The sequence below is a fragment of the Dendrobates tinctorius genome, unplaced genomic scaffold (assembly GCF_039654945.1).
Source record: "Dendrobates tinctorius isolate UK_male_01 unplaced genomic scaffold, ASM3965494v1 ptg000040l, whole genome shotgun sequence".
In the NCBI taxonomy this organism is placed as follows: Eukaryota; Metazoa; Chordata; class Amphibia; order Anura; family Dendrobatidae; genus Dendrobates; species Dendrobates tinctorius.
In genome coordinates, this window is record NW_027361708.1 from 3942856 (window position 1) to 3965258 (window position 22403).

General features: G+C 41.9%; 1 protein-coding gene across 3 annotated transcripts in view; it reads left to right on the forward strand.

The window, feature by feature from the left end:
* The window catches only part of LOC141088648 (mannose-binding protein A-like), a 113166-nt gene that overhangs the window by 88020 nt on the left and 2743 nt on the right, over positions 1 to 22403 (forward strand). The window contains exon 6 of one of the 3 annotated variants that reach the window (XM_073574791.1): positions 13223 to 16736. The exons of 1 other annotated variant lie outside the window; for it this stretch is intronic. In XM_073574791.1, coding sequence (XP_073430892.1) covers positions 13223 to 13596 — 374 coding nt within the window. In that variant the 3' untranslated portion in view covers positions 13597 to 16736. Of the gene's footprint in view, positions 1 to 13222; positions 16737 to 22403 lie in introns of those variants that run through there. One more of the 3 variants, XM_073574793.1, reaches the window with a different exon arrangement.

Below are 22403 nucleotides of genomic sequence, written 5' to 3' on the forward strand. Positions count from 1 at the left end.
ATGCGCCCAAACAGTGGTTTACCCCCACATATGGGGTATCAGCCTACTCAGGACAAATTGCACAACAACTCAACTTTTGGGGTCCAATTTCTCCTGTTACCTTTGGAAAAATAAAAAATTGGGGGCAAAAATATTATTTTTGTGGAAAAAGATTTGATTATTTTTATGCCTCTACGTTTTAAACTTCTGTGAAGCACTTGGGGGTTCAAATTGCTCACCACACTTCTAGATAAGTTCCTTGGGGGGTCTAATTTCCAAAATGGGGTCACTTGTTAGGGGTTTCAACAGTTTAGGCACATCAGAGGCTCTCCAAACACGACATAACACCTGCAGACCATTCCATCAAAGTCTGCATTCCAAAACGTCAATACTTCCCTTCCAAGCCCCAGCGTGTGCCCATACAGTAGTTTTCTCCCACATATGGGATATCAGCGTACTCAGGACAAATTGGACAACAACTTTTGGGGTCCAATTTCTCCTGTTACCCTTGGGAAAATAAAAAAAATTGGGGACTAAACGATCATGTTTGTGGAAAAAATATGATTTTTTTTTTCACGCCCGGGCGTTATAAACTTCTGTGAAGCCCTTGGGGGTTCAAAGTGCTCACCACACATCTAGATAAGTTCCTTGGGGGGTCTAGTTTCCAAAATGGTGTCATTTGTGGGGGCTTTCCACTGTTTAAGCACATCAGGGGCTTTCCAAACGCGGCATGGCGTTCAATCTCAATTCCAGCCAATAAAGTCAAATGGCGCTGCTTCCCTTCTGAGCTCTGCCATGCGCCCAAATAGTCGCTTAACCCCACATATGGGGTATCAGCGTACTTAGGACAAATTGCACAATAACTTTTGGGGTCCTGTTACCCTTGGGAAAATAGAAATTGGGTAAGAAAAGATCTTTTTTCTGGAAAAAATATGATCTTTTAATTGTACGGCTGTACGTTATAAACTTCTGTGAAGCCCCTGGGGGTTCAAAGTTCTCACCACATATCTAGATAAGTTCCTTGGGAGGTCTAGGTTCCAAAATGGTGTCATTTGTGGGGGGTTTCCACTGTTTTGGCATATCATGGACTTTCCAAAGGCGACATGGCGTTCGATCTCAATTTCAGCCAAAAATTCAAATGGCGCTGCTTCCCTTCCAAGCTCTGCTATGCGCCCAAATAGTCGTTTACCCCCACATATGGGGTATCAGCGTACTTAGGACAAATTGCACAATAACTTTTGGGTCCTGTTACCCTTGGGAAAATAGAAATTGGGGGTGAAAAGATCTTTTTTCTGGAAAAAATATGATTTTTTAATTGTATGGCTGTACATTATAAACTTCTGTGAAGTCTTTGGGGGTTCAAAGTTCTCACCACACATCTAGATAAGTTCCTTTGGGATTCTAGTTTTCAAAATGGTGTCATTTGTGGGTGGTTTCCATTGTTTTAGCACATCAGGGGCTTTCTAAACGCGACATGGCATCCGATCTCAATTCCAGCCAATAAAGTCAAATGCCGCTACTTCCCTTCCAAGCGCTACCATGCGCCCAAATAGTCGTTTACACCCACATATGGGATATCAGCGTACTCAGGACAAATTGCACAATAACTTTTGTGGTCCTTTTACCCTTGGGAAAATAAAAATTGGGGGTGAAAAGATCATCTTTGTGGAAAAAATATGATTTTTTAATTGTACCGCTGTACGTTATAAACTTCTGTGAAGCCCTTGGGGGTTCAACGTTCTCACCACATATCTAGATAAGTTCCTTGGGGGGTCTAGTTTCCAAAATGGGGTCACTTGTGGGGGTTTCCACTGTTTAGGCACATTAGGGGCTCTCCAAACGTGACATGGCGCCCGATCTCAATTCCCTTCTGAGCTCTGCCATGCGCCGAAACAGTGGTTCCCCACCACATATCAGGTATCAGCGTTCTCAGGACAAATTGCACAATAACTTTTGAAGTCCAATTTATTCTGTTACCCTTGGAAAATAAAGAAAATTGGACCTGAAGTAATTTTTTTGTGAAAAAAAGTTAAATGTTCATTTTTTTTAAACATTAAAAAAAATTCCTGTGAAGCACCTGAAGGATTAATAAACTTCTTGAATGTGGTTTTGAGCACTTTGAGGGGTGCAGTTTTTAGAATGGTGTCACTTTTGGGTATTTTCTATCATATAGACCCCTCAAAGTGGTTTCAAATGTGATGTGGTCCTTAAAAATAAAATGGTGTTGTAAAAATGAGAAATCGCTGGTCAACTTTTAAGCCTTATAACTTCCTAACAAAATAATTTTGGTTCCCAAATTGTGCTGATGTAAAGTAAACATGTGGGAAATGTTATTTATTAAGTTTTTTGTGTGCCATATCTCTGTGATAAAAATTCAAAGTTGGAAAATTGCAAAATTTACAAAATTTTCGCTAAATTTCTGTTTTTTTCACAAATAAACGCAAGTTATATGAATGAAATTTTACCACTAACATGAAGTACAGTATGTCACGAGAAAACTATATCAGAATCACCGGGATCCATGGAAGCTTTAAAGAGATATTACCTCATAAAGTGACAGTGGTCCGAATTGTAAAAATTGGCCTGGTCATTAGTGTACAAACCACCTTTGGGGGTAAAGGGGTTAACAGGTGAAGGACATGATATGTACCTTTTTGGGCTGAAAGTTCTGCATAAGTCCAGCACCACAGCCCAACAAACACAGGCCTTGAGGAAATGGTGATGTCAGAATTCTTTACAGGCCACAGCAGATTCAGAGACGAATAGTTTCACACTAGAAGTGCAGACAGTAGTTAAGCACAGACAGCATCAGGGAGATGCACAGTGGACTGTAGGCAGCAGAACGTGGAGAGGCAGAGCACCGACTAGCGAGCAGCAGCATGGAGTCCTCCAGAAGACAGGCAGGAGCTCAGGAGCCAACAGCAACAAAATACTCAGGCAAAGAGGAACACACAACCTGGACTTAAATCACAAAACAGACAGAAAGTTCCATGACAGGGCGAGATACAAGACTCATTTTGAATAAGAGCAAAGAAGCACAAAGGAAAGTCCGGAATCCTTACATACACGGTGAACACCAAGCCTATTCCCCCTACCACCATGACCTCAGCATTTCCCTCTCAACTTATAAGTAGCTTTCCCCTCTTGTACCCTGCTGTTTCACAACCTTAGGCCCACAGCTGTCAGTCATCTGTTACTAAATGAACAATCACTATTTATTTTCCTATTGTGTCTAAACAACACTGTTATGTCTATGGAAATCTGGCCTTCGATTTGCCACAGAAACACAGTTTAGGCACAAAAGAATTGTAGTAGCAAATTGGGCCTCTTGGCTTGTCCACTATATTAGGCCTAAGGATTTTTACATGGAAATCTTGCCTTCTGATTTGCCAGACTGCCTCCCAGTTTCTGCACAATCTACTCCTATGCCAGAAGATCTGCTATAAAGATTTATTTAGAGGAGAAAAACATCTACACCGATTCTCAAAATTTTTTCCTGTTGAATGCAGGATCAGACAAAGCTGTTAATCCATCAAAATGGAGGTGATTTTGATGAGATTCAAATACCTGAGGCACATGTGGACTGTACTGCTGTGTCAGGGCAGGAAGATGAGGAGGGTGAATCTCAGGTTGAAGAGCAGGAGAACAAAGAGGATGACAATGAGGTTGTAGATCCCACTTGGCGTGATTCCAGAAGCATGCAGCTGAGTAGATCTGCAGAGGAAGTGGAAGAGGAGGAAGACAAGGAGTATACGTTGCTGCTTGCCGCACAGACATGGACTGATGGAACCATGACAAGCACTGCGTCCTCAGCCACATCTCTAGCTGTGGCCAGCAGCGAACCTGAGTTTTATTTATAAATACCAGTTAATATGTCACCATATACCCATGTAAATGGCAACTCGCCAAACAAAGCAAAACAAGTCAATATTGTGCCAATAAAAAATTACCAAAGCTTATTATTTCACATAAATAAACGACAGTTCAAAAAAATTACAAAAAATGTATATAAAAAATGTAGTACATGGGTTCTATCTGAAAAAAGTGATTGAGCCGTGAGTGTGAAAAAAGACAGAGGAGAAGGTCAGTATTTATTATACAGTAAATAATGCCATTTCAGGGATTAGTAAAAAAGTGTGCTTGAAAGCTTATATGTAGCAATATTCCATGTGAGCATTAGATACCTGGGTAGCCATGAGGACAAAATACATTCAATATAATAATCTCTGAATCCCTCTGTTACGCACTGTTCCTATCAAGAATAATATTGGTAACACAGGAGATAATTACCCATTTCAGTGATCCGTCCTGCCTTGACCTCAGCCACGTACCCCAACACGCGTTTCACGTTAAATGTCGCTTCCTCGGGGGGCGTGACCTAGGTGAGATATCAGTCCAGTATAAATATTAAGCCGTTCTTGTCACGTGACTGGTCGGCTGCCTATTAAATGCTTTATTTTGGTGCATGCGCCCGTGTCCCGCCGTCACCAAATGCTCCACCAGGTGAATGCAAACATCCCAGTCATGTCAGGAGGCTGGTGCCAAGCCTCACACTATGCAGACACAGGCAGTATGACATCAGGGGAAGAGAGGAAGAAAAGTCCGGGACACGGCGCACACGCACTGACATGTAAGTGAGGTGTGCAGCAGTGATGAACAGTGCGTAACAGAGGGATTTAGAGACCATTATATTGAATGTATTTTGTCCTCATGACTACCAAGGTATCTAATGCTCACATGGAACTTTGATACATATAAGCATTCAGACACACTTTTTTACTTGTCCCTGAAATGGGATTATATACCCCTTTCTCCTCCTGACCTTCTCCTCCACCTTTTTTTCACACTCATGGCTCAATCACTTTTTTTCAGATGGAACTCATGCACTATATATTTTGTATTCATTTTTTGTAATTTTTTTGAACAGTTGTTTATTTATGTGAAATAATAAACCTTGGTAATTTTTTTATTGGCACAATATTGACTCCGTTTTCTCCTTGTTTTGCAGCGATGATGAGTTTGCAGTTCGCAGGACCGGCAAGGGTTGCCTTGCCTGGGCCTATTGAGACTGAAAAGGATGACCCAACTCATGCTATCTGCCAACTTTGCAAAACTTGAATCAGTACAGGCAAAAATTGCATTAATTTGACTACTACATGCATGAAGCGGCACATGGACAAACAATATGCATTAGTCTGGGATTCTCACAGTGAAAAATGCAAACTAGTGGGCATCACGAACCTCTGGCCTTCCCATCAACCATATTTGCTGCTTTTTCCTCCTCCATCACCATGGCAAGAGTTCTCACACAGGTCTTTGGCAGCAGGACCTTCCACTTGTTTACCCCATACAGTCCGGGTCGAGTAAGAGCCTGTCAGTTGTTATGTTGTTGAAGATGTCTGCTGTTTTTGTTTTACCAAGTACACTACATCTTTCTCATTCAATCATTACCTCTCCACCTGCACCTAAATCACAGTTCAGCATTTTGTCGTGTTCACTCTAGTTCACCCTCTCTCAGCACAGCAGCCAGCCATCGGATACACATTTGTGGTCACATAAAAGAATGTTTCTTCCTACACATTCCAAAGTTGAGAGCTTGAACTCCACCACCTCCAATCCGTTGGCCACGGAAATCATGACATTCTGCCTAGTGGATACAGACAGTTTCCGAAAGTTGATGGCCATCGCAGTCTCCCGTTGCACAGTCGCCATTATTTGTTGCAGATATCACCCGTTTCTTGGAGAAATATATGTCTGTCAGGGTGACTTTCACCACTGACACCTGGACAAGCAAACATGGGCATGGGCATTACATCTCGCTGACTGGACACTGGGTGACTCTCGTGTCTGTGTGGGCAGGCGAGCAAGGGGCTGCTACATAAGTCTTTGAATCTCCAAGGCTTCTGGTACAAAACACTGTATCTAACAGTTCTTCCACTGCTTTTGCTTCCTCCACCTTCTCTATGGCCTCCCGCAAACTCTCCTTTAATGAGACATGTGTTCTAGCAGTGCAGATAGATTTCCCCCACCTCTGTACTGCACAGCCAGGGCTCACCGCATTCAGGCAGAGTTTAAATTAATATGCTTTGGAGATCTCAGTAACACAGCTCAAGAGTTGTGAGCAGCTATCAAGACCGAGTTTGAGCAGTGGCTGTCTCCACTGAACCTGGACCCAGGGAAGGCCATGCGTGAAAATGGTGCAAACCTGGTTGTGGCCCTATGCTGGGGCAACCTCACACATGTGCCTTACATGGCTCACATCCTCAACCTGGTCGTACAGCAATTTTTGTGCCACTATCATGGTGGCCTGGATGTGCTGCTACAGAAAGCACAGTGACTTTGTGCTCACTTCCGCCATTCTCACCCAACAGGTTATTGACTTATATCGCTACACAGGTCTTTCAGCCTATCAGTTAACCATTTGATATGTTGTGCTGACGCAATGGAATTCCACACTGCACATATTCCAGCGACTGTGACAGGAGCAGCGATACCTGGTGCAATATGTCCATTTGCATAGCATGGGCCAACATAGTATGAATATAGTGCAAACCATGTTCACAGAGTGGGCAGAGATGAAGGAACTCTGCACCCTTCTGCACAGTTTTGCAATGGCTACTAAGATGGTTAGCGCTGATGACTCCATCATTAGCATCACTATTCTGGTCATCTACATGCTGGAGCCTGGAGAATAGTCTGCGGGAGGAGGTGTTGGTCCCAGAGGAAGAGGAGGAAGCAGAGGAGGATGCGCAAAGGATAACAGTATCTCTTAGTTCCGGACTGTCATTGCACAAGCGGGTGCCATGTGAAGGTGGATTACAGTGATCGAGGGGGGCTCATGTTACTAGACAACCTGTTAGTTAAGGTGCGGAATCGAGAAACAAATAGAAGATAATGAGGAAGAGGTGATGGGCAACAATAGTCAGGAGTTGATGAGTATAATGATTCCCTCTCTGTTGTCTGTGGTTGACAGGAGGGGATAGGCATAGCTTAGTATAATTATTTCTTTTAACGTTTGATGGCTATTGTGGTGCAGAAAATGGCAGCCAGCAAACATTAAAAAATACCATTTGGTGAATAAAGATTTTTGTAAAATTTGGAAAGACTTTAAGTCTACTTGTATATAAATTCATCTCTAGTACTAAATGTGTGCATATCCATTGTATGGGTAGCATAGGCATTGAGGTTACATTTGTATGAAGTGTACCCCTTCCATGTTTGTGTTGGGCTATTCTAATTGGTCTATTCATGTGTATTTTTTATTTTTGCCGTATGTTTTGTATTAACTAAAAATATATTGAAATTTCTTAGACCATATGCAGACTGTGTGTTTGGCTTTTGTGCTTAGTTGACTACTTTACAAAAGTAACAACCTATGGGACGTCTGTAACAGTGACAATTTATAGATTAATACACAAATTGCCCTAGATAATAACAGTCACTGATGTTTGTTCCGCTTTTGCTCCTTTCCTGCGGCTAATAGTCCTCTGGTAGATTGCTGCTTTCTGTCTTTTTTGTACAGAAGGGTAATATCTGCAGCAGGTGCATATATTTCTGCAAACCACCTTTACTAGAATTGGATAGTTGCTGAAACATCTGCAAAACAGATTACATTACTTGGTTCATGGTACATTTATTATATATATTTTAGAACAGTTGGAGAAAATCCAACTTTCTTACAATCCTTTTTTTAACATTTTTCCCAGTTTGTTAAGACTGGTGTTTTATATCCCAATCTTAATGAAAAGAGCACTAAAGTAAGATGTGCCTCTCAATGAATTAGGCTCATCTGTCAACTGCTGTGTGTCACCACTACAAAAGTGCGCTAACTATGCATTGACATGCATTTCTGATGTAATTTGGGCCAACCTTTTAGCATAAATTATGATAAATTGGTAGGGTGCGCTTGGACATGCCCCATACTGCCTGCAGTCCACACATTTTTAAAAAATTGGTAGAACTGTTTACGACTGGTTAAAAAAAGCCAAGCCATAATATTTTTGCACAACTATGAGTTGTGCAAAATTTTTGAAACATTTCAAGTAGTATTATATCGCAACTGTATCAATATCTGATTATTGAATCCCATGTCTGTGAGATATAGTTGAACCGATATAATAAAATTCGAACTTGACAAATTGTGCAGATTTTCCTGCAAAATGTTTCATGTGAAGTAAAGATATTCTTTGCAAATTGAATGTCCATTTTTATGCTTTGGGTTGTTCCTAGACTCCAGACCATACAAAGGTAAGATTATAAAAAAATATATAAAAATTATTCTCACGTCACCGCTCACTTTTCCAGACACTACTCACTGCTGCTACTCATTGTCAAACTCACCTCTATTTTCCCCGCATCATGGGCCAGATCTCCCTGGCAGTTCTCTCTAGACAGGGACTTCTGACCATAATCGAGCCTCAGAAGTCACTACATATTGCAAGCCATGATGTCATGGATGTACAACGCACAGTGACCTCTGAGACCTGATTGCCAGCAAAAGTCCTGGTCTGTTCTCTCTTGGCTTCAAAGAAGATGCAGCTCTGAGGAAGGATTGGCAGGCAGTGAGCAGCAGAGGAGTCAGATAGGTGGGTGGATCGCTCGCAAGGGCAGTGGGGATACTCGGTACTGGGCTGCTTCTCAAAGGGATGTGTCACAGCAACTGTGACCTGGTCCATGGCCCTAGGTGTCCTATAAAAGGGGATATTTACAATGGATAAAGTGTATAAAGTTTGTAATAAGTGTTCGTCACCCCACGTGTCGTTTCTGGTCAGAGGTGACCGGCGCTGCAGTGCTGATCTTCTCGGACTAATGATAATGCAGCAGAGTTGGTATAGGTCTCCACAGGCAGAGCTTGGTCCCAGGGCAGTTGTAATAGAAAAGATGTTGTATGGATGTAGCAGAGTTGGATAGGTGACCCAGGAATAATTAGAGGACACAGCTGGATTCAGTTCCAAAGGTTTACTCACAGTTCTGGTGCACACAGATGCTCGCTTGGTGCTGCATCCTTCAGGTGAGGGGCTCAGTCAACTCCCAGGTAGATCAGGATCCACTTTCCCAGGACTCCCTTCAATGTGTGCCTTTCCCGGCCATCTCACTGTGCTGGTTTCTACTCCTCTTCCTGCCCAACATCTCACAGTCAGTGTCCCAGGCCAGCAGCCACGGACCTTGTCAGGTAATGACCTCTCTGCGTTCCCTTGCACCCTTATGGCTGCATTTCTGGAGAAGATAACTGTGGCTTCTGGCTGAGGTACCTACAGGTGCCTCTGCCTCTGGCTTGCCAGCTGAGTCTGAAGATTATTCCACTGGACTAGGGGGCCGGTACCCCACTGCTACCTGATCCCTCCACCCAACGTTAATCGGCATGGAACGAGCCCCACGGGCACTATGGTAGCTGCACCATGCCTCTAGGATCCCATCTCCTCTCCAGGAGCTTCCTTCTGTCTCTTTCCTTTCTGCAGCTCCTCCTGACAGGGAGCTGCTTCACCACACATCTGTTACTTTCACTTTCTCCTCACGTTCTCACTGAACTGAACTGTCTTCTCCCGCTCTCTTCCTACTAACTCCACCCACCTCCCAACACCCTTTGCTACCGAGGCAGGGTTGAGATCATCCTTCCGTAGGGTACATCCAGGGTGCCCTGCTGCTATAGGATGTGTGTTGGGTGCAGGTGTTAGAGTCCTGTGAGGTGCCACCTCCTTACCTGAAAATGGGATACCACACCTCTGGGTGTGGTGCAGTACGTCTGTGGTGACTGAACCCTCAGGGGCGCCACATGGGCATACATATATACAAATGTATATACAGTATATACATATACAGTACACATATATAATGTATGTATTGTAAGGTTGCAATTGGACAGGTTGTGGATGGGAGAAATGTGTACCCAAAGTGTCAAGCCTTGGTGATGTTGGACCTTGGAGAAACAGGCTCCAATACACATAGTGCTGAGAGGTATTTTAATGGGCCTGGATTATAGGTCCAAGTTTTACGAGCAGCTGAAAGAGCTGGGGGGATCAGCTGCTCACACACCTCACATACCACCAGTCCAGGTCTTGGAATGTCTGATTTAATGCAGCTGGAGCTGTCTCATTTGGTCTGTGTGTTTAGCAAGGTGAAGAGGCCTTGAATGTGTTACTCAGATCCTGCTGACATTTAAATGGGTGAGTCAGTGTGTTATTTGGACTGGTTATTTTCTACTTTGTTCTGGGATATCATTTGTTTACCTGGAAGAGGCTGTCTTGTTAACACTGAAGGTTTATAAACTCTTCATAAACCACCTGTTTGTTTTGAATCAACAAATTAAGTGTGTGTGTGAGCCAGCATCTACCTCAGAAAATAAGTATTTGATCTCTTGCTGATTTTGTAAGTTTACCCACTGACAAAGATATGAACAGTCTCTATAATTTTAAGGGTAGGTTAATTTTAACATTGAGAGATAGAATATCAAAAATAAAATCCAGAAAATCACATTTTATAAATTATATCAATTTATTTGCATTTTGCAGTGAGAGATAAGTATTTGATCCCTCTGGCAAACAAGACAAGAAAACTTATGGAAGGAGTTGAAGCTCCGAGTTGCCAAGCGACAACCTCAAAATCTTAATGATTTAGAGATGATCTGTAAAGAGGAGTGGATCAAAATTCCTCCTGACATGTGAGCAACCCTCATCATCAACTACAAAAAACGTCTGACTGCTGTGCTTACCAACAAGGGTTTTGCCACTTAATGACTGCCGATACGCCTTTTAACTGTGGTAGTTAAGGGCACTTAAACCACTGCGCTGCTTTTTAACTGCCACAAGGAATAAGGGTATAGCACCTCCCAGAGTCATAATTTCTCTGGGGTCTCAGCTCCCCAGAGAACATGATTCAGGTCTATTTTAACGACCCCAGTGTTGCGATCGACGCTATTAGTGGTATAACGGAAACCGCAAAAAAGGTCTGATTATCCATTTAATTTCTCTTTTTTCTGATATGATCGCACATTAGAGGAGAGAGAAATAGGGTCCCCCTATCCTCCCCAGTATCTCCATTGTACATGCAACCCCCCGTGTAGTTCCCAGGGCCGCCAGCGTCTTCTTCCAGGAATAGCATGCACCCGTCGAAATCTGCCGGCTTGCCCCCAGCAACAATAGGAAATTTTTTTCTATAGGTTCATTTTGATCACTGTGATAGACCCTATCACAGTGATCAAAATTAAAAAAAAAAGTAAATCAAACCCCCTTTATCACCCCCTTAGTTAGGTAAAAATAATAAAATAAAAAACTGTATTTACTTCCATTTTCCCATTAGGGCTAGAGTTGGGCTAAAGTGAGTTGGGCTGAAGTTAGGGTTGGGGCTAAAGTTAGGGTTAGGGTTGGGGCTAAAGTTAGGGTTAGGATTGGGGCTAAAGTTAGGGTTGGGGTTAGGGTTGGGATTATAGTTAGGGTTGGGATTAGGGTTATGGGTGTGTTGGAGTTATGGTTGGAGTTAGAATTGAGGGGTTTCCACTGTTTAGGTACATCAGGGGGTCTGCAAACATGGCATGGCTCCACCATTGATTCCAGGCAATTTTACTTGCAAAAAGTCAAATGGTGCTCCCTCCTTTTTGAGTCCTGCCATGCACCCAAACAGTGGCTTTTCCCTACATATGGGATATCGGCATACTCAGGGGAAATTGCACAATAAATTTTTTGTAACATTTTCTCCTGATACACTTGTGAAAATTAAAAAAAATTGGTTCCAGAATAATTTTTTTGTGAAAAAAGTAAAATGTTCATTTTTTCCTTCCACATTGCTTTAGTTATCGTGAAGCACCTGAATGGTTAATAAACTTCTTGAATGTGGTTTTGAGCACCTTAACGGGTGAAGTTTTTACAATGGTGTCACTTTTGGGTATTTTCTATTGTATTGACCCTCCAAACTCACTTCAAATGTGAGGTGGTCCCTAAAAAAATGGTTTTGTACATTTTGTTTGAAAAATAAGAAATCACTGGTCAAATTTGAACCCTTATAACGTCCTAACAAAAAAAATATGTTTCCAAAATTGTTCTTATGTAAAGTAGACATGTGGGAAATGTTATTTATTAACTATTTTGTGCAATATTACTCTCTGATTTAATGGCACAAAAATTTAAAGTTTGAAAATTGCTAAATTTTCTAAACTTTTGCCAAATTTCCGTTTTTTTCACAAATAAAAGCAAGTCATTTCAAAGAAATTTTACCACTAACATGAAGTACAATATGTCATGAAAAACAATCTCATAATCAGTGGTATACGTTGAAACGTTCCAGAGCTATAACCTCTTAAAGAGACAGTGGTCAGAATTGTAAAAATTGGCTTGGTCATTAAGTACCAACTTGGCTCTGTCACTAAGGGGTTAAGTCTTGTTTGCCAGAGGGATCAAATACTTATTTCTCACTGCAAAATGCAAACAAATTTATATAATTTATACGATGTGATTATTTGGATTTTGGTTTTGATATTCTATCTCTCAATGTTAAAATTAACCTTCCCTTAAAATTATAGACTGTTCATGTCTTTGTCAATGGGCAAACTTTCAAAACCAGCAAGGGATCAAATACTTATTTCCCCCACTGTATATATGTATATATATATTTTTTTTATTTTTAACTTTTGCCAACCATCTGCAGCCCAGCAAAATGAAGGTCAGCTGGCTAGTCTTTTAGGGTATGTTCCCACGGGCAGAAACCGGCAGCGCTTTGGATGCAGCACCTGTCCACTCCGTCCAAACCGTTGCCGGCTTTTGAACGCAGGTGATTCTGCATGTGATCATTGAACTGTGTGGAATCACCACGTCCCATTACATTGTACGGGTGACTTTATCTTACAGAGACTGAGCGTCTCCGCAAGATAAATAGACCTACTGCGGTCAGTAAAGACGTGCCGCATGTGCGTCTATGCAGGGTTGCCAGAGGCGTCCCTGCATGCATAGTGGAGATGAAAGATTCCCATCCACTGTGCTGTAACATCTGGCCACTGCGGGTTGAACGCTGTGGATGTATGCAGTATCCAACCCGCAGCGTTTTCTGACCATGGGAACATACCCTTACTGAATCCATTCAAAAATGCTAATTCTTCATAAACTATAAAACTATATTTGAGTCGAATTTAATTCCACTCAAATTTATTTGCCCACTTGTACTGTCTGATACTTTTTTATTGCTATGATTGATTAATGGGACCCATAGAAGTTTAGGTATAGCCGACATTTACTGCATTTTGTTCCTTATATTTCAGCCTTACTATTTGCTAGAGGAGCCATTGCTGGAGAAAAAACATTTGTTACAAGCAGGAAAGAGCTACCTTATGAGGAGTCAGAAGCACTATGTCTGAAAGCTGGAGGCCAGGTAGCTACACCAAGAAATGCTGAAGAGAATAAAGCTGTTTTAGAAATTGTACAATATTACGACCTATCTGCGTTTCTGGGAATTACTGATATTGAAACGGAAGGCACTTTTCGGTACTCAGATGGAAAATCAGTTACTTATACAAATTGGAAAGCTGGAGAACCCAATCAAAGCGGAGACGAAGACTGTGTTGAAATGTGGCTAAATGGGGAATGGAATGATGGCGAGTGTGAGGAAGAGACATTAAATATATGTGAATTTTAATAGCAAGATGAATGTTAGAATAATAGATCATGAGTAATTATTACTTTTGCTTAATGTGGTAAACTCTTTAGGTTCCTAATAAACGTAACTACAAATGAAAACTTGACACCTTGACAATATGTGTGATAGTCATATAATCCATCTAAACAACAGAATGCATTTCAAGAGTGGCCAATATCATATGGCTCCATCACACACAGTGTACATCATCAGAGGCAGGATAAAGGCTGCAATACAGTGGACAATGGAGAAACAACTAAACTCTGCTGTACTCTAGCAATTAACTCTAGATTTTATTTTGCCTATATAGTAGCAAAAGAATCACATAGGGACTCTCACAGCTTTGAACCACTGGTACATGTTTTGTTGCAATAGTGTAATTTTTAGTTTGCTGCATTGATCTCACATTATTGCAGTCTGTGACAGCTTTGTGATGTTACATCTGCTGCTGAGATTGCAAGCAATTTATTGAAATATGGAGACTCCAAGTTTGGTCTCCACCTGGTGGTTTGCCTGTAGTGGAAGGAATGTCAGAGGCAATTATACCATTCTATTCTGGGAAAATTGATGCCACTTTACTGGTGTGTGGCAATAATTTTTTTAAATGTGTCTCCTTGATGCGTATTGCCTATAGCAGTAGGGCTTCTAAACTGGCAGGCCTGCACTTACTTTCTGTCAACTACCTGTGTTATTATCCTTAAATGTTTCTAACAATAGTAGCCTATGAAGCTGATATTTGTGCCACCTGAGTGTGGCTGAGTTGAAAATCAGTTAGAGCTGTTGCATGAGATATCAGGGCTCCCAGCACCGCAGGCATACATCCGTCCAACCACATTTGGATCCTTCAGATGGAACCTGAAAACACACCTCTTCAAGAAAGTCTACAGCCTGCAATGACCCCGCTACCTCCTTCTCTCTCACCACTACCGGTGATATCACCTCAACCAACACCGGAACTGCTGCAACCCACCAACCTACTCTCTCCCTCCCCACCATCATGTAGCATGTAAGCCCGAAAGGGCAGGGTCCTCTCTCCACTCTGTATCAGTCTGTCATTGCTAGTTTGTTTACTGTAAGTGATATCTGTAATTTGTATGTAACCCCTTCTTATGTACAGCACCATGGAATCAATGGTGCTATATAAATAAATAATAATAATAATCTCCCACCCACTTCATCTTAATTTTAAATTTAAATTACAACATATAAATGCTGGCCCAGATCCTGATACCGCTTGCATGACCCATGGCTGAAATTTCTATACTGTGGTCAATTGATGCCACTTTTCCTGGTGTCTACCCCTAATTTTTGGAAATATTTGCACTCCAAGTTGTGTCTCCTTCATGTGTGTTGTTTGAATTTGGCAGGCCTCTCAGAGCACGAGACCTGCACCTGTCACTCATCCACCTGTTACTGATGAATGTTTCAGCTAGAACTACTGGTCCAAACCCTGTCTCATGTATTCATGCTGAGCAATTATACTATTTGTAATCTGTATCACTTCATGCCATTTGTTCTAGTGTCCGCTCCTAATTTTAGCTATTTTGGCAGTTTTTAGGCCCCAATGAAGGTGTTGTGTATATGTTTGGTATTGCCTCCCATTTAATTCAATGGGGTTCAGGCGTGTTCGACAAACTATTCGGCGAACATGTTTGGTGAACATCGGAGCGTTTGCCGAACTGTACCAAACCTTGAAAGGTTCACTCATTTCTACACAAGATAACTGTCAATCTTCCTCGGTCTGGGGCTCCATGCAGCATCTCACCTCATGGGGTAAGGATGATTCTGAGAAAAGGTCAGGAATCAGCCCAGAACTACATGGGAAGACCTGTTCAATGACCTGAAGAGAGCTGGATCAACAGTCTCAAACATTACCATTAGTAACATACTACGCTTTCATGGAATAAAATCCTGCAGGTCATGCAAGGTCCCCCTGCCCACATAAGAACATGTTCAGGACCATTTGAAGTTGATGACCATTTGGGGGATCCAGAGGAGGCAAGGGAGAAGGTCATGTGTTCAGATGAGACAAAATTAGAGCTTTTTTTGTATCAACTCGACTCACCGTGTTTGGAGTGCAACCCCAAGAACACCATCCCAACCGTGAAGTATTGTGGAGGAAACACCATACTTTTGGGGTAATTTTCTGCAAAATGGACAGGATGACTGCACCGTATTTAAGGGAAGGTGGATGAGGTCATGTATTGTGAGATTTTTGCCAGAACCTCCTTTCCTTAGTAAGAGAATTGAACATGAGTCATGGCTGGGTCTTCTGGCATGACGATGAACTAAACACACAGCCAGGGCTACTAAGGAGTGGCTCACTAAGAAGCATTTCAAGGTCCTGGAGTGGCCTAGCTAGTCTCCAGACCTGAACCGAATAGAAAATCTTAAGAGGGAGCTGAAACTCAATGTTGCCTAGTGACAGCCCCAAAACTTGAAAAATCTGGAGAAGATCTGTAACAAAGAGTGGGCCAAAATCCTTGTTGCAGTGTGTACAAACTTATTATTATTATTATTTATTTATATAGCACCATTGATTCCATGGTGCTGTACATGAGAAGAGGGTTTACATCCAAAGTTATAGATATTGTTAACAGTAAACAAATTTACAATGACAGACTGGTACAGAGGAGAGAGGACCCTGCCCTTGCACACTTACATTCTACGGGATAGTGAGGAAGAGACAGAAGGTCGGGGGTGCAGCAGCTCTGGTGGTGGTGAGGCGGCAGCTCAGGCGGTGGGGAGGCGGCAGAATGGTCATTGCAGGCTGTAAGCTTTCCTGAAAAGATGGGTTTTCAGGTTCCATTTGAAGGATCCGAAGGTGGTGGATAATCGGACGTATTGAAGCATGGCATTCCAGAGGATTGGGGATATTCGAGAGAAATCTTGGAGGCGGTTGTGTGAGGAAGGAATAAGTGTGGAGGAGAGTAGGAGGTCTTGGGAGGATCGAAGATTACGTGAGGGAAGATATTGTGAGATTAGTTCAGAGATACTTGGTCAAGAACTACAGGAATCATCTGATCTCTTTAACTGCAAACAAAGGTTTCTGTTCCAAATATTAAGTTCTGCTTTTGGCTTTTGTATCAAATACTTATTTCTTGCAATAAAATGCAAATTAATTAAGTAAAACCTTACAATGTGATTTTCTGGATTTTTTTTTCAAGATTCTGTCTCTCACAGTTAAAGTCTGCGTACGATAAAAATTACAGACCTCTCCATTCTTCATAGGTGGGAAAGCTTGCAAATTCGGCAGTGTATCAAATACTTATTTTCCCCACTGTTCAATGTGCGCCGCTACTGGTGTGTCCACATATGATACTAATATTCAGTGTAGGTAACAGTGTGGTTTATTCACGTTGCATTTTCTAAGTTCTCAGACTTCATCTTCATGATAACCACTTTGTGTCTCAATCCTGAGAAATTCAAAATGCATGGATAATAAACCACACTGTTACTTCTACACTGAATATTAGTATTATTCGTGGACACATCACCAGCAGCGCAGGTTACCCACATCTTCGATTTTCTGTATTACCCAGTACCTCTTTTGAGAACTTAAAATTATTATAGATAGTTTAAACAAACTGTAGCAGGCATAAAATTATGTACATCTTCTATTTTAACCTCTTCCTTATATAGGAATTACTGGTATATCATATTTGATCATATTTAAGGTCTCTATCTTTCATGCAGAATGAGGAGCTTGACCGGCATCTTTCTGGGTACAGCTTAGTATAATTATTTCTTTTAACGTTTGATGACTATTCTGGTGCAGAAAACGGCAGCCAGCAGGCATTAAAAAATACCATTTGGTGAATACAGATTTTTGTAAAATTTGAATAGACTTTAAGTCTACTTGTATATAAACTCATCTCTAGTACTAAATGTGTGCATATCCACTTGTATGGGTAGCATAGGCATTGAGGTTACATTTGTATGAAGTGTACCCCTTCCATGTTTGTGTTGGGCTATTCTAATTGGTCTATTCATGTGTATTTTTTATTTTTACCGTATGTTTTGTATTAACTAAAAATATATTGAAATTTCTTAGACCATATGCAGACTGTGTGTTTGGCTTTTGTGGTTAGTTGACTACTTTACAAAAGTAACAACCTATGGGACGTCTGTAACAGTGACAATTTATAGATTAGTACACAAATTGCCCTAGATAATGACAGTCACTGATGTTTGTTCCGCTTTTTCTCCTTTCCTGCGGCTAATAGTCCTCTGGTACCTTGCTGTTTTCTGTCTTTTTTGTACAGAAGGGTAATATATGCAGCAGGTGCATATATTTCTGCAAACCACCTTTACTAGAATTGGATAGTTGCTGAAGCATCTGTAAAACAGATTACATTACTTGGTTCATGGTACATTTATTACATATATTTTAGAACAGTTGTAGAAAACCCAACTTTCTTACAATCCTTTTTTTAACATTGTTCCCAATTTGTTAAGACTGGTGTTTTATATCCCAATCTTAATGAAAAGAGCACTAAAGTAAGATGTGCCTCTCAATGAATTAGGCTCATCTGTCAACGGCTGTGTGTCACCACTGCAAAAGTGCGCTAACTATGCATTGACATGCATTTCTGATGTAATTTGGGCCAACCTTTTAGCATAAATTATGATAAATTGGTAGGGTGCGCTTGGACATGCCCCATACTGCCTGCTGTCCACACATTTTTAAAAAATTGGTAGAACTGTTTACGACTGGTTAAAAAATGCCAAGCCATAATATTTTTGCACAACTATGAGTTGTGCAAAATTTTTGAAACATTTCAAGTAGTATTATATTGTAATTGTATCAATATCTGATTATTGAATCCCATGTCTGTGAGATATAGTTGAACCGATATAATAAAATTCGAACTTGACAAATTGTGCAGATTTTCCTGCAAAATGTTTGATTTGAAGTAAAGTTATTCTTTTGCAAATTGAATGTCCATTGTTATGCTTTGGGTTGTTCCTAGACTCCAGACCATACAAAAGTAAGATTATAAAAAAATTTATAAAAATTATTCTCACGTCACCGCTCACTTTTCCTGACACAACTCACTGCTGCTACTCACTGTCAAACTCACCTCTATTTTCCCTGCATCATGGGCCAGATCTCCCTGGCAGTTCTCTCTAGACAGGGACTCCTGACCATAATCGAGCCTCAGAAGTCACTGCATATTATATCATGGATGTACAATGCAGAGTAACCTCTGAGGCCTGGTTGCCAGCAGAAGTCCTGGTCTGTTCCCTCTTGGCTTCAAAGAAGATGCAGCTCTGAGGGAGGGATGGCAGACAGTGAGCAGCAGTGGAGTCAGAGAGGTGGACATACATATATATATATATATATATATATATATATATATATATATATTGTATGTATTGTAAGGTGGCAATTGGATAGGTTGTGGAGGGGAGAAATGTGTCCCCAAGGTGTCAAGCCTTGGTGATGTTGGACCTTGGAGAAGCAGGCTCCAATACACATAATGCTGAGAGGTATTTTAATGTGCCCGGATTATTGGTCAAAGTTTTACGAGCAGCTGAAAGATCACATACCTCCAGTCCAGGTTTTGTATTGCCTGACTTAATGCAGCTGAGGCTGTCTCATTTTGTCTGTATGTTTAACAAGGTGAAGACGCCTTGCATGTGCTACTCAGATCCTGCTTAATTCTGAGAGATAAAGATTCAAAATTAAATGGGTGAGCCAGTGTGTTATTTGGACTGGTTATTTTCTACTTTGTTCTGGGATATCTTTTGTTTACCTGGAAGAGGCTGTCTTATTTTTGTTAACACTGACAGTTTATGAACTCTTTATAAACCGCCTGTTTGATTTGAATCAACGAATTAAGTCTGTGTGTGAATCAGCATCTACCTCAAGAAATAAGTATTTGATCTTTTGCAGATTTTGTAAGTTTGCCCACTGACAAAAACATGAAAAGTCTCTATAATTTTAAGGGTAGGTTAATTTTAACTTTGAGGCTGTGTGCCCACGTAGCGATTTTTAAGCGTTTTTGCCGCGATTTTCGGCACGAAAACGCAGCGAAAACGTTTAAAAATCGTGTACAGAATGCCCCCCATGCATTCCTATGGCATTCCGCACATGCTGTGCTAATGCTGCGCTTTTTTCTGCGGCAGAATCGCATCGCGGAAAAAATCGCAGCATGCTCATTCTTTTGTGCGGAATCGCAAAGAATTGCCGCGATTCCGCACCCATAGGAATGCATGAGAATCGCTTACCTCCCGCATGTGGCTATGCCCACCATGCAGGAAGTTAAGCGTCTCATGTGCGGTTGGTACCCACGGTGTGGAGGAGAAGAGACTGTCCTTCAGGCCCTGGGTACCATACCCCTGTAAAAAAAAAAAAGAATAAAAAATAAAAAATCGGGGTATATTTACCTTCCGGCGTCCTGCGCTGCATTCCCGGCCTAAGCGTTCCCAGTAATGCCTTGCGGCACGGTCCAGTGATGACGTAGTCTCGCGTGACTCTAGTGGTCTCGCGAGATCGCTATAGCAACGCGAGACTACGTCATCACAGGTCTCGTAAGGCATTACTGGGAACGCTGTGGCCCGGGAATGCAGCGCGGGACGCCGGAATGTAAATATACCCCGATTTTTTTAAATTTTTTTTAGCATTTTAACATTCTATCTTTTACTATTGATGCCGCATAGGCGGCCTCAATAGTAAAAACCTGGTCACACTTGTCAAACACTATGTTTGACGAGTGTGACCAACCTGTCAATCACTTTCCAAGCGATGCTTCAAATCGCTTGGAAAGTGCTTGAATATCACACACGAAAATCGTGGCAAAATCGCGATCATAATCGCGGTGAAATTTTTTTTCCGCGCGATATCTGGGAAGGAGTCCAGTTTTTAGTGTGCATTTTAACACGCACCGTGGGCACATAGCCTCAAAGATAGAATATCAAAAATAAAATCCAGAAAATCACATAGTATAAATTATATAAATGTATTTGCATTTTGCACCGAGAGATAAGTAAATTTGATCCCTCTGTCAAACAAGACAAGAAAACTTATGGAGGGAGTTGAAGCTCCGAGTGAGTTGCCAAGCTACAACCTCAAAATCTTAATGATTTAGAGATGATCTGCCAAGAGGAGTGGACCAAAATTCCTCCTGACATGTGCACAAACCTCATCATCAACTGCAAAAAACGTCTGACTGCTGTGCTTACCAACAAGGGTTTTGACACAAAGTATTACCGTATATACTCGTGTATAAGCTGACCCCGCTAATTTTGCCACAAAAAACTGGGAAAACATTGACTTGTGTATAAGCCTAGGGTTAAATGGTGGTCCAAGAAGATGTTCCATAGATAACCCCCCCCCCATATGCTGCTGCGCAAGGGTTAATGCTGGCCCAAGAAGATGCTCCATAAATACCCCCCATATGCACAAGGGTTAATGCTGCCCCGTAAATACCCCCCATATGCTGTTTCACAAGGGTTAATGCTGCCCCATAAATACCCCCCATATGCTGCTCCACAAGGGTTAATGCTGCCCCATAAGATGCTCCATAAATACCCCCATATGATGCTGCTGCTGCAATAAAAAAAATGACATACCTCTCCGTTGCTGGGGGCCAGGTGCCGGTGTCCTGAGCCCCTGGCAGTCGCGATATTCACCTGTCCCCGTTCCAAGCCGTGCACCGCTGTGTCTCCCGGATCTCTGCATTGACAGCAGAGGGCGCGCACTGACTACGTCTTCACGCCCTCTGCCGTCACAGCAGGAGGACCCGGAGACACAGCAGTGCACGGTTTGGAACGGGGAAAGGTGAATATCATTCTGCCCCCGTCATACTCACCCCTCCTAGCCACAAGGTCTTCTCTCTTCTCTGCAGGGGCAGCCCCTGCTTCTCCCTCTGCTGTCTGCTTCCTGCATTCAGCTGGTCATGTGGTACGGCTCATTAAATATGCGCATATTCATGAGTTTAATGATCAGTACCATGTGACCGCTGAATGCAGGAAGCAGACGGCAGAGGGAGATGCAGGGGCTGCAGAGAAGTGCTAGGAGAGGTGAGTATGGTCTCTGACCCCCCCGGCTCCCCCTCCCCCACCCCCCCCAGTATATTACTTGCGTATAAGCCGAGAGGGGGACTTTCAGCCCAAAAAAATGGGCTGAAAATCTCGGCTTATATACGGTAAGTCTTGTTTGCCAGAGGGATCAAATACTTATTTCTCACTGCAAAATGCAAACAAATTTATATAATTTATACAATGTGATTTTCTGGATTTTGTTTTTGATATTCTATCTCTCAATGTTAAAATTAACCTCCCTTTAAAATTATAGAGACTGTTCATGTCTTTGTCAGTGGGCAAGCTTACAAAATCAGCAAGGGATCAAATACTTATTTCCACCACTGTACATATGTATATCTAATACATAAAGCTCAAGTGTGTGTATGTATGTATGTATGTATGTGTGCATGTCCGGGATTGGCATCCGCACCGTTGCAGCTACAGCCACAAAATTTGGCACAGTCACACGTCTGGACCCCGAGAGTGTCCTAGGCTATGTTGTGAGGCGAAATTTTAACCACGCGCGTTCCAATTCACCAAACAATTTTGCCCCTATTTACATAATGGGGAAAAAGTGTGTGTGTGTATCAAGCCCCGCCCCTCATGATGTCATAATGGTTGCCATGGCGACGCTGATGTCATCATAGGTTGCAAGCCTCGCTGCTCATCATGATGTCATAATGGTTGACTATGGGATGGAGCATGTGTGATGGGTATATGGGCACTGGACTATGGGATGGAGGATATGTATGATGGGTATATGGGCACGGGACTAT